This window comes from Selaginella moellendorffii, unplaced genomic scaffold, assembly GCF_000143415.4.
Source record: "Selaginella moellendorffii unplaced genomic scaffold, v1.0 SELMOscaffold_16, whole genome shotgun sequence".
Taxonomy (NCBI): Eukaryota; Viridiplantae; Streptophyta; class Lycopodiopsida; order Selaginellales; family Selaginellaceae; genus Selaginella; species Selaginella moellendorffii.
The window spans coordinates 948,965-961,586 of record NW_003314277.1 but is presented as its reverse complement, the minus strand read 5'-3'; the positions used below and the strand labels follow the sequence as shown (position 1 = coordinate 961,586).

At 45.7% G+C, this 12,622-nt stretch overlaps 3 protein-coding genes across 4 annotated transcripts; 1 reads left to right on the top strand and 2 right to left on the bottom strand.

The window, feature by feature from the left end:
• Positions 1-1,494: 1,494 nt before the first annotated feature.
• LOC9642359 (kinesin-like protein KIN-7L) lies at positions 1,495-6,142 on the bottom strand. Its single transcript, XM_024676089.1, has 25 exons — positions 5,774-6,142; positions 5,632-5,721; positions 5,461-5,579; positions 5,295-5,408; positions 5,167-5,248; positions 5,050-5,117; positions 4,940-4,996; positions 4,743-4,885; positions 4,591-4,693; positions 4,460-4,540; positions 4,291-4,359; positions 4,181-4,240; positions 3,932-4,096; positions 3,824-3,880; positions 3,441-3,776; positions 3,325-3,390; positions 3,152-3,277; positions 2,947-3,072; positions 2,765-2,899; positions 2,596-2,712; positions 2,443-2,538; positions 2,296-2,391; positions 2,141-2,236; positions 1,978-2,088; positions 1,495-1,918 (listed from the first exon to the last, which is right to left on the bottom strand). The coding sequence occupies exons 1-25, from the start codon at positions 5,922-5,924 to the stop codon at positions 1,634-1,636; spliced, it is 2,949 nt and encodes a 982-aa protein (XP_024531857.1). The 5' UTR covers positions 5,925-6,142; the 3' UTR covers positions 1,495-1,633.
• Positions 6,143-6,265: 123 nt separating this feature from the next.
• On the top strand, positions 6,266-9,132 carry LOC9641798 (clathrin interactor EPSIN 1). Of its 2 annotated transcripts, none has more exons than XM_024676033.1 (14): positions 6,266-6,385; positions 6,521-6,573; positions 6,634-6,685; positions 6,759-6,838; positions 6,895-6,973; positions 7,026-7,109; positions 7,172-7,317; positions 7,377-7,622; positions 7,672-7,710; positions 7,763-7,839; positions 7,906-8,042; positions 8,094-8,496; positions 8,558-8,858; positions 8,916-9,132. In XM_024676033.1, exons 2-13 carry the CDS (start codon positions 6,533-6,535, stop codon positions 8,818-8,820), a joined length of 1,647 nt encoding a protein of 548 aa, XP_024531801.1. In that variant the 5' UTR covers positions 6,266-6,385; positions 6,521-6,532; the 3' UTR covers positions 8,821-8,858; positions 8,916-9,132. The 2 variants fall into 2 exon arrangements, with proteins under 2 accessions (XP_024531801.1, XP_002971255.2); XM_002971209.2 differs by having other exon boundaries at positions 8,909-9,132.
• Positions 9,133-9,445: 313 nt separating this feature from the next.
• On the bottom strand, positions 9,446-12,580 carry LOC9641797. The gene is made up of 8 exons (XM_024676163.1): positions 12,566-12,580; positions 11,111-12,294; positions 10,891-11,001; positions 10,755-10,834; positions 10,409-10,581; positions 9,979-10,094; positions 9,686-9,841; positions 9,446-9,526 (listed from the first exon to the last, which is right to left on the bottom strand). The coding sequence occupies exons 2-8, from the start codon at positions 12,224-12,226 to the stop codon at positions 9,446-9,448; spliced, it is 1,833 nt and encodes a 610-aa protein (XP_024531931.1). The 5' UTR covers positions 12,227-12,294; positions 12,566-12,580.
• Positions 12,581-12,622: the final 42 nt, after the last annotated feature.

The window sequence follows — 12,622 nt, the reverse complement described above, 5'->3', positions numbered from 1 at the left end:
CACATGTGATATGGTTCATTAGGCCTGATATAGTGTGTGAGGTAAAACAAAGATGATGTGACATATGCATTTACCAATCACACGTGCATAAATCTAATAATATGGCGTGTGGCCCATATTAATGGCACATAAACCCATATTGTGGGCTTACATGCTTTATATACCATCATTCCCTTGCAGCATGTGTGTTGGTTTCCTTTTATAACACAACGAACTCCATATTTTAGGGTGAAGAGTGTTCTCATGGCAAGCACAAAATCTGTAAGTGAGGCAGAAAAGGAGACGGAGAAGGAGATAGGTGAAGATGTAGAATATATAAGTCTTCCAAACTCCCCGTACTATACTCCAGGTGATCATTTTTCTGAACAAACGGCAACATTAACAATTATCGAGAACGCCCCAGTAACGTCAGAGACAACAATCCAAAGCAAAACAACTGACCCGGAGAAGGATGATAGTACCGCTGAGAGTACCAAAAAGGAGGTGTCCACTAGCGCTTAGGCTTATAATGGCGTGTGCCCTCATGCCATTTACTTGATCACCAAATACCTTTTTCCCTTTGCACTAGTATATCTTAATACCAGTCTGAGAAATAGAATGGCATGTGCCCTCAGGCCTTTTACTAAATCACCTTTGAAAGAAATGCAAGCCTCTATGTCGTAAAAAAAAGGTACTAGAGAAATTCCTTAATAATATGAATGTTATTTAGTTTCATGAAAATACACTAAGGGTCAAATGAGTTAAATGACTTCTCCAGACTAGCAATGCCTCTTGCTACACCTTCACAATTAGATTTGTTAGAAAAAGATAACATTGAATAATATCTAAATGTTCTCACCATTAAGTTATATGTCTGGCTAATAGGAATGACGTTCATCTTGGAAAGCTCACCACACGCTCAATGAACAAACAAATAGTGTGTGCGCGCATGCCATCGCTCTTCTTTAGCTTCAGATTCGGCTTGTTCACCTTGACAATGAGATTTATTATACAACTAGATAGACTCAGTCTGGACATAAAGTCACCGCGCTAGTCACCATGCCCCAGATATGTCTAGCCCCTGAACAAAAAACATATAATTTCACGTCATTTTCAAATACTTGAAAATTTGTACCTAGTCCCATTTTACTGAATAAATCCCACTTTAACGAAATAGAGCATACATACCCTTTAATCACTGCATGCACTCCAGTGTTATCCCCACAGATGAGCCTCGCGCTTGCACATCATCCTGGTCTGCCAAGTGCTCAAAAACAATGGAATCCACTCCAGAAGCACAGTAGTAAGGGCCTTTCTTGAAATCCGACTTGTAATCCTGGCGGGAATAGATCTTGGCATGAACAGCTTCACAGGCTTTCACAAGCTGATTCATAACCCTCTTTGTCGCTGCCTTCCTCTTCCTCTCTGCCATGTTCATCTCCTCTTCCTCTCCGCCATCTTCGTCTCCTTGCTCTCCGCCAGCTTCGTCCATCGCCCTAACCCTAAGCTTCTAACAGAAGACTTCACAAACCCTAATATTCAAATTAAAAGGTTTTCGCGCGATCAAATTAAGCTTTCGCGCGGAAAAGTTTAAATCTTGATAGGATCAGTGGATCAATTGGTAAGAACGAGGAGATCCTAGGGATCGAACTCTCTAGGCGCGGACAATGCTGCTGATGCCCGAGCAAATCGTAGAGAGGCTGTCCTGCTGGAAGCTCAGGGCGCCCAGATAGCTCCCCAGCTCCTGCGCAACGCGGAGCCTCTCCAGCTTCATCGAGACAAGGAGCTCCTGGTTTTGCTGGGCCTGGACACCCACCTTGGCCGCCAGATCGTCCCTCTCTTGCCTCGCCTGCCGGAGATCCTCGTCCAGCATCGAGATGTGAGCGTTGGACATGTGGAGGCTCTCAATCAGGGCCTCGTGCTCGTCTTTGCTGCTCGACTGGAGAGTAACAAGACAATGGTTGTGAGGTAGAGACTGGCTAGCACGTAGAGGCAAACCTCCAGGGCTGAGAGCTTGGCGGTTAGTTCGCGGAGCTGCGATTCCTTGCGTGCGATGGATTGTTCCATGCAATCGTTTTGGATTTGTAGCTCGTTTTTTGCCTTTCGCTCCTGTGAGGAAAATATAAGCTTTTCGCTATCCCAACATGTTTTCGTTAGGTACCTCGGCCTCCAGGGAGAGTTTGAGCTCGTTGTTGGCTTTCAAAAGCTTGCTGTTCGTGCGGGAGAGATCTTTGAGCTCCTGCTTGTGTTTCTCTTCCTGTAATTGTTATGTCAAACGAGGGAAAACATTTTTGTAACTTTTTAAAGTTTGATTACCTGCAATTTCATCGACTGCTCCAACTCTTTGTGGATTTTGTGATGGCTGGTATTTTTATCTGAGAGTTTTTGGAGCTCAGTGTTGTAGTTTTCTTCCTGTAAGAAAGTAAAGCTAGTAAACCGTGCGTCTTGGAATGAAAGCTTTACCCGCAAGGAGGCGGACGATTTCAGTTGCTCGTTTGTCCTTTGAAGCTCCGTGTTCGTGTTCATCAGTTCATGGAGCTGTGTCTTGTATTTCTCTTCCTGAGAGGATTTGCTCGTTAGACCTGTCACAGTTTAGAGTGAATCATATACATTCACCTGAGCGAAAAGCTTCTCCTCAAGTAGTTGTTTTTGCTCCACGGCTGCGTCTAGCTCTTGTTTGTTCTGGCTGTGTTTTCTCTCCAGCTCATCGAGCTTGTTTGCTGTTTCATGTTCCTGCAAATCAAGCATAAATCAATCCGTTCCAATGAACAATTCACACCAGTACCTCAAGCTTCGCAGATTTAAGTAGAGAATCCAAGCGTCCCTTGTTCTCCAAGAGAACAGTGTTTTCGGTCACGGTAGTAGTTAAGCGACTGCCAATTCGTACATTTTCTTCCGCCAGCTGGTCCATTTCCTCTTTCTGCATCACATGCTATTAGTACCATCACGGTAATACATGGATTTTACCTGACGAAGATTACACGCATTTAGCTGTTTTAGCTCACTTTCTAGACGACTATTTTCTTTCCGTAAGTCAGCCACTGTCTGGTTGAGATGCTGGTTTTTTGTTATAATTTCATTAAGCTGTTGCTCCTGCACAAAAAATAATAAAAATCACAAAAATCAAAAGTCAAAAGTCAAAAAAATTGTTAAACGTCTGGTAACCAATTACCTGCAAAGTCCTACATTCACGAAGGCGATTGTTTTCTGACCGAAAATATTCCACCTTTCTGTTAATCTCGCTATTGCTATCGAGTAGCACATTTAGCTTTCTAGTCGCGTCCGCTGCTTCTTCACTCTGGAAAAAAACAGTGACATTTTATTTAAAAGAAGACGAATTCCTACCTTTGAATCAAAGCGGGATTGAAGCTCTTCAAGCTGGAGCTGTAGTTCCTTTACCTGAAACTCCATCTACAAGCACAACCAGCATTTAACTTTCACGTACAAGCAGCAAGACTTACAAGCTCGGTCTCGTCGGATTTTACACAAGGTGTGTACTCTGACGTAGACGGAACTGCTTGGTCTTCTGTGTTTAAAGTTGCCCAGTCGTCATCGAGTTCTTGGTTTAGGCGCGTCCATGCATCTTCATCGGCAACATTTGGTTTCTCCTTGGTCGTTGTTTGTTGTTCGTCACGAGAATGCGACGGAAATGGTGTACTTTGAACCTCCCAAAGATCATCAGCATTTTTTTCGAGAAGGGATTCAAATGCAGGTAAAGGTGTGACTACTCTGCCTCTATCCCGCCTAGTAGAGATTCGAGAGCTGTCCAAACGTGTTAAAGGGCTCCGAAAGCATTCCTAGAAACTAGCAATAAGTACACACAAAACATGATCGTAACCAAAACCTTAGCTGATGCGTCCAAAATCCCTTGTTGCGGGGACCATGTCTCTCGGCGAGTAACCTGCGGAAAAAATGATTTCAGAAGAAAATGACATAAAAACCAGGGACAAACCATCTTCATAGCATTCGAATAATCATCTCGAGCTGCTGAACTTAAGACTAAAGAGCTCAGATTTTCAATCTTTTGTTCTTGCTCTTTTATTCTCCTTTCACGATCCAGCTGGGCTGCTCTCTCCTCTTCTAGCTCCAGCGCAAGTTTCTCCTTCTCCAATTCGTACTGTAAAACAAAAACAAAAGTCAGATATCTGTGGACTATAACCACAACGCGATCGGCTTTACTCAAAAATGCCATAGAAAAAACCTTCAGCAAGTCGTTGCGTAGATTTAAAAGTTGTTTTTCGAAATCATCCGAACGTAGCCCCTGCAATAAGTTTTCAGGACACAACTAAGAACATTAAGAGCGAAACATACCAACAACTTTTCACGAAGCTCTTCAATTTCTTTTTTCTGCCGCTTAAGAAGAGCTGCATCAGTGAGTATCTACAAAAACAGGAAATAAAAAAATCGTGAAAAGGCTGGTCAGCTGCAACTGCGCCTCCGGAATCAAGGAGGCAATGCCAAAGAGCCAAGTAAAACATACCTCATTGACGTGCGCGCATGTTGCAACTTTTTTCGCTCTCGAGGCAAATTGAAGCGTTCCCTTTGTTTCGTCTATGTGTATCTGAAACAGATGATACGAAACTTTGAGGCACTGAGCCGTTGACGTGTTACCTCATCCGGTGTAATGGTACAAATAATAGCCGTTTTTGCGTTACCGTCTAAAGCGGATTGAAGAATGCGCGTCAGTTTGCTGTCCCGGTACGGTATATGACCTCTATCATTGAAATATGTGAAAAAGATGAAAGCTAGGAGGAAAGTGTTACCCTTTTCCTGGACCCTCGCTGAGCTTATTGATAACAGTTCCAAGAGTCATGAGACTCTTGTTGATGTGTTGTCCCTCCTTAAGTCGAACTCCTCCAGCTCCTGTTTTTGCAACACGTTCAGAACCGGCTAGATCTACCAGGTTCTGAAAAGAACAAGTTATAGTGCAAACTTATAGATCGTAACATTCCAGGCTTACCAAAGTAGACACTCGAACAGAGTCCGTATTTCTGTTGTTGTCCCTGCTTTCAATGACCTGTGTGAATGTGACACCACTTAACCACCATTCCAGTGATTCACGATACATACCATTCGAAATATAGAATGAGATCGACTACTGTAACTGTTCATGTTCGTCTCACCAAAATGACGATGTGCTGCAATACCATTGACAATGTCAGTACGCCTCTATAGCGTTCCGAGTACCTTCTCCAAGCTTTAAGAAATCAAATACTTGGTCAGGACTGTTAACAATTTCCTCTCTGAGTCCAGCAACAAACAACCCCTTCTGTACAATGAAGTGTAAGAATGTGAGAAACACTTGCAAATGTTACCTCGAAATTCTCGTGTATTTGTAGTTTCCTGTTCTCGGGAGCTAAGAGGTCGTTGATCTCTTCGTTATAAATCTCCATGTAAGAAACGCGAACTAGGAACTCCCTGCTAGAATTCTAAATGAACAGAAGTCAGCAACTGATAGTTCCGAGTTTCGAGCTAGCAAACCTGGGATATGCTGTCAAAAACATCTCGGATAGCTAAAGGAATGATACCAGGATGACTATCAGAACCTTGCATCGTGTAAGTCTTCCCGCTACTTGTTTGCCCATACGCAAACACAGTTCCTGGAGAAAGAAAGCGTGAAGCGTGACTCAATAAATGCTTGAATTGGCCTACCGTTAAATCCTTGCAATGCCGAAATGACAACTTCTTTGGCATGGATGTCGTAGACGTCAGAGTTCTTAGAATTCGATCCAAACAATTGATCTGCCCAAGTAAGTCTTAGAATCCAAAAGCTAGAAGACTAGAAAGTATTTACCAAAAGCGTAAGTGTAGCCGGAGAGTGGCGCTCCATAGCAGTTGCACAGTGAAAGCTTCTTTTCCTGTTCCTCAACAACCCAATGATTCCCTTTGACGAGCTCCTCCTTCGATGGAGGTCTCACACGGATCGCTACCGAGATTCTCTCCATTCTTCCGACGGCTATGGCGATCCCTCAGCTGCTGGATCACGACCAGTCCCCCGATCACAATCCCGTGTCAGGAGCTCCAATGCGGCATTACACTAATCCTTTTCACCCGCTCCTCAAGAACAGGAGGAGGATTTCATACCCGGGAATGTCGATCGCGCAGATCAGTGGAGAAGAATGGCGCCGCGAAGATCTTTCCCCCGAGCTAGGGCTTGTAAACCCAAAACTCTCGGGGTTCGAAATCTTAACGGATACATGGGCTCATACCGTACAATGGCCCAAAGCCGCATTTGGCATTCGTAGGAGTATGGCCAAAACTGACAGCGGACGGCCCGCAATGCGCCACGTATTACCTTCTAATCTAACGATGGCGATAGCTCTGCTTGGGCTTGCCCTTCTCGAGCTAGCTGCTGGATTGGGTGGCTATGGCGCTTTGATCCCACGGCTGCGCCAAGGGTTTTGAGGTAAGATGCGCCTCGTCTGTTCTTGCCGATCGCGGCATCGCCGCGAGGGTTTCTCGATCCTGCATTGTAGACGCTAGATCTAGAAATTCGCAGTTTGTTGCGATCCATGCATTCTGACGGATTCGCTTGATCAAGGGCGCATTCTCGATGGATCTCAGGAAGGTTTTCGACCAGACTGTTCGAGATTTGTACGTCACATGGAACTTCTTCTTTCCCTTTTTCGTTTGATTCATTGAAATTTTTTGTAGGAGGAGAGAAGTAAACAAAAAGGTTTTGAAGGTTCCAGAGATCGAACAAAAGGTAACAGGCTCTCGTATTTTTTAATTCGGGCTCGTTAGAACAGAAGTCGGTGTTTTTCCTTTCCTTGCCATAGGTTCTTGATGCTACAAGTAACGAGCCTTGGGGACCACATGGAACTGCTATGTCCGAAATCGCTCAAGCAACCAGAAACTTGTAAGCTCTCCTTTGTTTTTCCAGGAGTTTTCATGTTTAAATGTCTCTTTTTGCAGCAATGACTATCAAATGATCATGACGATACTGTGGAAGAGACTGGCCGACACAGGAAGAAACTGGCGTCATGTGTACAAAGTGAGAGTTTTTCTCAAGGTCTTTGCCAAGTGATGGTCTTTTGTCTTGCCAGGGATTGACACTTTTCGATTTTCTTGTTGCTCATGGAGCTGACAGAGTCATCGATGAGCTGCGAGAAAACATCTACCAGATTCAGGTGCGTTTTCTAGTTCTAGAATTCAGATGTGATATTCACTTTGCGTCATTTGCCTACTACAGGGACTGGTGGACTTCCAATACGTAGAACCAAACGGAAAGGATCAGGGTGTGAATGTCCGCAAGAAAGCTCAATCTTTGGTTTCTTTAGTGAATGACAAGGAAAAAGTTCGCGAAGTTCGTCAGAAGGCCTCCGCAAATAGAGACAAGTAAGTTTTCTGGTCTTTCTTCTTTTCTTTTTGTGAATCTCTTGAGGATTACAACGCAGGTATCAGGGTTATTCTTCCACCGGCGGCATATTTAAGCCCAGTTCTTACTCTAGCACTGGATCTAGAGGCTTTAGTGACTGGGATGACGACCGAAATGGTCACGGACGAAATGCTGGTGACAGATTTGGGAGTACGTATGATGACGATCGCTATGGAGATGAACATAGTAAGGAGAGCGATAGATACCGTGACGACTGGCGTCATGCAGACCGGGAGGATTTTAACAATGATGAGAACGATTCAAGGTAACTCTAGTGTACTGAGTGTAGTTGCGAATGTTTTCTTTCTTTGCAGAAGCCCAGCCCCTCCGAGCTACGAAAGTTCTCAAAAAAAGTATATGTCCTGGCCTTCCAATAATACTTATCTAAAAGCCATCGGATTGCAGGAACACAGGTGCTGCCCAATCAATGAACAAAGCAACCAGCGCCGACGATGACGATGACTTTGATCCCAGGGCCTCTGGTAAATGACGTAAATGTTTTCGTGCTTTCCTTGGTTTGCACTAACGGGACTCCCATGCTTTTGCAGCTCCAGCTCCAGCCCCGCGTGCTCCTGTGGCTCCACAAGTTGATTTTCTGGGACAACTAGATTTTTTGTCAGCGCCAACGCCAGAGGTGGATCCCTTTGCAAGTCCTGAGTTGGTCTCTGGACCGAAAACTGTGAATGTAAGTTGTTTCTTGTTTTCCGACTTCTCGCAATACTGAATTCTTCTGCAGCAATCCACTGCCTCAAATCTTTTCGACTCCGATGCATTTTCCAGCGATTTTGGTGCATTTACGTCCGCCTCCACGGTGCCGACCACTACGAGCAAAACAGATCTCTTTGCTACCGATCCTTTTGCTCAGCTCAACAAACCAGCGCCGGCCAACGACAGCGTTGCGTCCCTCAACTCTTTCGACGCGTTCGAAACTCTTTCCTCTCAAGCACCAGCACCGGCTGCGGCTTCTTTCAACGCCTTCGAAACTCTTTCCTCTCAAACACCACCTCCGGCTGCAGCTTCTTCCTTCGTGGATACAATCGTGCCTCCAGCTGCTCAAACGAAGCAAGGCTTCCAGACGAAATCATCGGTGTGGGCAGACTCTTTGTCATCGGGCCTTATTGATCTAAACATCACAGCTCGTAAGTGTCAACTATTATACACTGATGGATAACCGGTGTCCTTTCTACTTTCGTTTCGCAGCCAAGAACAATCCATCCTCGGAGTTTGGAGATTGGACAGGAGAGCAAGCTTTTAGCAGTGGTTTCAAACCGATGGGATCTGGAAGTGGTCTTGGCCTCGCGGGAGCAAGCGGCCTTGCTCCGCCGCCGCCACCACCAACGATCGATCCATTCGCATTCGGCACGACAACCATCTCCACAAACGCAACATTTTCCAGCATGGCTCCTCCTACGACTTCGAATCCACCAACACAAAACGATCCTTTTGCAGGCCTGATAAAGTAAAACAGTATTTACAAGAAATACAAATCAGCTGTTTCTTGGTATGGATTATTCTTTTCTTTCATTCATTAGTTACTCATTTCCTTTTCAGGATTCAGAGAAAATCTGTACGCCATGTCATAAATGCGACCTTCCCTATGATCAGTTTCGCGATATGTTTAATGTTCTCAAGTACTTCCGATGCGAGCGACATGTTTATTGAGAGAAAGGAAAGATTAGTGCGAGATTAGTTTTTATATGGCTGTGACGAGACGACTATATATGTTCGTGATCCAAAGCGTGTAAAATAGAAGAACTGAAACTATTTTACCGGGAGCCATGGTCCTCATCTACAGGCCTTGCTGCTGCTATTGTGTTTCTTTTTCTTCCCTTCCATTTGCATGGCTTGCCTGTTTGAATGGAATTGAAATCTCCTAGCGTTGATGCTTAAGCCAGCTCGAGCTTAGAGCATTGTCGAGTAACAAAATCCTTGCACTCGTGTTTTACTTGATGGAACCATGCATGTGTTGCGATTGTGGCCGAATTAAGGGATCATCTTCAACCTGGAGGGTTTTGCACTGACTGTTCAAAGATTTTAAGGAGTTCATCATTGTCCCAAACCTGTAAGCTGTGGATGCGTTATTTGGCACTAAAAGGACTCCCGTAAAATCATGAGGAACGAGGTGTGCTGAACATTGAGATGCAAGAACTGTAAATCAGAATGTCTGTCCTGGAAAAGGAGAAATTAACGTAAAAGATTTCTCGACATTCTTCCAAAGCAACGTCTTACCACTTGGGCTACCACCTCGAACCAATCAGTCGTGCGATTAGAACATAGCAAAACAGAAACACACAACACGCACACACACACGCACACCGACGGACGGACCTTGGTGATTAGAGGCGGTCCTTTTGTCTTGTGTTCATCCCTGAAATCATAAACCCACAGCAGCCGCAGCTTATAAAACACAAAACAAACCATGGGAGAGCTTTTCGATCCAATATTCTTTGGTGTCACATCAACTATATCAACTGGCGCACTGTCCTGCAAGTCTTCGAGTTTAGCAAAACCATTGAAAACTCGCTAAAATTCCTGGGAACTTACCAGAGATGGAAGTCTGAGCGGCAGCACCGATGCTTCACAATTGAATCCTGTGCAGCACATGGACACACTCTTCATACCTCTGCTCGATTAGATCCAGCCAAGACTGCCCTTTGTTTTTTCCTCTTCTGATCGCCAGAAGAACTTTTCTTTTCTTTTCTGCTAAGACTCTCGTTCATGAGATCATGAGCGCTCCCTGCACAGAAGAATCCAGATCTTGAAAAGAGTAAAGCAATGGATGGACAAAGAGAGCAAAGAGCGGGGGGAACAAACTTCTTTTAGTGAGAAGAGATTCTAACATTTTTTCCCTCTCCAGGCAACTTGGCAAGGAATGGAAAGACACGATCTGTCGGTGGAGGGCCGAGTGATGTGAGCTGCACGGGCATTTAGTGGTCAGGTATACCAAATCTCAAAGTACAAACACGCAGATCTAGATGACACACAAGAATGCCAGGAATTCTCACGGCTTGATTCTTTTCAGGCAAACTCATGAATGAATTTACATCTCACAAAGCGATCTCAATCCCAGCACTCGCGACTCCACCAATCCAGCGCAGAATCGCCATCCCATCCCAGCGAGCGCGCCCAAGAACCCTAGAGCTGGCTCACGAGAGAGAAATAAACAAATTAGAATTTTGAGCGGGAAAAAACTTAAGGCAGCCGCGTGGCACGATCCACGCCATCTGCGGACGGGAAATCGACGGCGACGTTCCACATTCCAGCCGTACGCTCCCTACGTACGCCCTCCGAGTCTATGGGAGATCGTGTTGTCTCCTCCGCATCTTCGATATCTCTTTCTCGTAAACACCCTGTGCGTAAAGAGAATGTAAAAAAGCTGTGATTCTGATTTTCTTACCTCCATAAGCTTCTCACGAGCTCGTTGCGGTACTTGTTCTTGTCCTCGTAAACTTGCATCGCGTCCTTGAGCTCTTTCTCCTGTGATTTTTTCTTTGCGATCAAGAGAATCGAGAATTCGAGCTTTGGAAGCTTACCTTGGATTCACAAAGTTGTTTCAAGTAGACTAGCTCCATGTCGGCCGCATCGATTCTCGACTTTAAGTCTAGAAGATCTCTACGAGCTCCAAATTCCGAGCTCTCCGGATCCTGCAAGAAAATTGTACGTAAGAAAATGTTCGACCAAAGATCCAGAAAAAGAATGCTCCTGTGAAAACCAAGAGCAGAAAAAAACAGAAGGGAAAAAAAGAATACTTGCATGTCTTTGCTGTGAAGATGGTGGCCTGTTATAACTCAGCTCCCGGAGAAGATTGATCGCCTCCTTTTGCTGCATGAGCAGGAGCTTGATCGAATCCGAAAAACTGGCCGGAAACGATCCCTCCATCGATCCTCCTGCCGCCGCTGCCGCCGCTGGCGATCCGCCCACCCCCGCTGCTGGAATCTGTCCCGAGTTGATCACGCAAAGCTTCTTTTTGGAATGCGAATGCTTGCTCGTCGTGGTGTAAAACTCTCGAGGACTGCTCTCGGCGGCAGTCTCCCGCCGCGGATCCGTCGAGGGTGACGATCCATCCAAGTTGTTCGTGGAGGCGCTCTTGCTGGGCGGGAGGAGCACGCCCGGATCGAAGCTGTTGTTCCGCAAGATCCTCTTGTCAGTGCTGTTGATCACCACCACCTTGTTGTTGGCTCCAAATATCTCCTCGTCGGTGGCACCAGCCACGGCATCAACGATCAAGTCGCCTTTGCTTGCATGGAGCGCGAGCTCAGATCCCGAAGAGATCCCGGAGCTGAAAGTCGCATACTTTGGATCGCTCCCAAAGATGGCCTCCATCTTGGAGAACCACTGCCAGCCAGAGCTGGAGCTAAGGCTTCCAGTCAACTGGATCATCTCCTTCTCGCTCTTGTACTTGCGCTTGAGATTGCTCATCTTGTAGGAGCACTGCTTGGCGTTCTTCCACAGCTCCTTGGAAGAATTGCTGGCGGTGGCGATGGTGGTCAAGTTGCTACTGTTTGGAGGAGTGATGGCGTAGCATCGCTCGTTGACGCTGCTGGCGAGCTCCTCCCATTCCTCTCCCCGGAAGTTCCTCCCGTTGATCGCAAGCCTCTTCTCGCGGAAGACGTCGAGGAGCACCGAGGTGGCGTGGGTGCTCCAGCTTCCCGCATCTTTGGAGCCTTCTTTGCTGTCGGCTTGATCGGCGATGGCGTCGGAGGATTTGTTGAGTTGTTCTAGTTGCTGCTCGGCATGGTGGTCATGCTGTCGCTGCTGCTGTTGCTGCTGCTGGCTCAAGTTTTGATCTGACAGACTTCTTGGTTGCTGCTTCTCCTGCTGTTCTTGATCGTCTTCGTCGTCGTCGACGTCGACTTCGCCGTTTTTCATCAAGCTGAAAGATGGTGGCGGCGGATCCTGCTGTGGAGTGGTGCTGCTCGAGATGTGTACTCGAAGTTCTATGTGAAAGAAAAAAAATTCAATTTTGTCAACTACAAACTCTGGGAGATCGAAGCAGAAAACGTAAAAACCACAAGCAAACCAGAGCCAAGATAAACATATCTCAGAAAGTAAGCATTTCTTGTAAGAATTCCAGCCATGGACACAGAGAAGTTCCTTTTGTCGCGATTTCCAGAAGTCAACACACAGACAAAGCGAAACAAGGAGTATAGAGCATTGAATCAATCAATCCGGCGAGTATCTCTTCAAGAAAAAGGAGGAAAAACTCACCATTTTTTGGATGGTCTGGCTGCTGCTGATGATGATGATGATGATCATGCTGCTGGA

Bases quoted from the DNA above. Each gene is read 5' to 3' on its own strand.
- LOC9641798 (XM_024676033.1), top strand. From the start codon at position 6,533: ATGGATCTCAGGAAGGTTTTCGACCAGACTGTTCGAGATTT. The intron at 6,839-6,894 runs GTAAGCTCTCCT...CTCTTTTTGCAG, and splicing joins GCTCAAGCAACCAGAAACTT to CAATGACTATCAAATGATCA. The intron at 6,974-7,025 runs GTGAGAGTTTTT...TTGTCTTGCCAG, and splicing joins ACTGGCGTCATGTGTACAAA to GGATTGACACTTTTCGATTT.
- LOC9641797 (XM_024676163.1), bottom strand. From the start codon at position 12,226: ATGAAAAACGGCGAAGTCGACGTCGACGACGACGAAGACGATCAAGAA. The intron at 10,582-10,754 runs GTAAGAAAATCA...TCCCGTCCGCAG, and splicing joins CTCGTGAGAAGCTTATGGAG to ATGGCGTGGATCGTGCCACG. The intron at 9,842-9,978 runs GTATGAAGAGTG...GAAGACTTGCAG, and splicing joins CTGGATCTAATCGAGCAGAG to GACAGTGCGCCAGTTGATAT.
- LOC9642359 (XM_024676089.1), bottom strand. From the start codon at position 5,924: ATGGAGAGAATCTCGGTAGCGATCCGTGTGAGACCTCCATCGAAGGAG. The intron at 4,997-5,049 runs GTATGTATCGTG...ACATTCACACAG, and splicing joins CTCATTCTATATTTCGAATG to GTCATTGAAAGCAGGGACAA. The intron at 3,391-3,440 runs GTAAGTCTTGCT...TTGTGCTTGTAG, and splicing joins AATCCGACGAGACCGAGCTT to ATGGAGTTTCAGGTAAAGGA.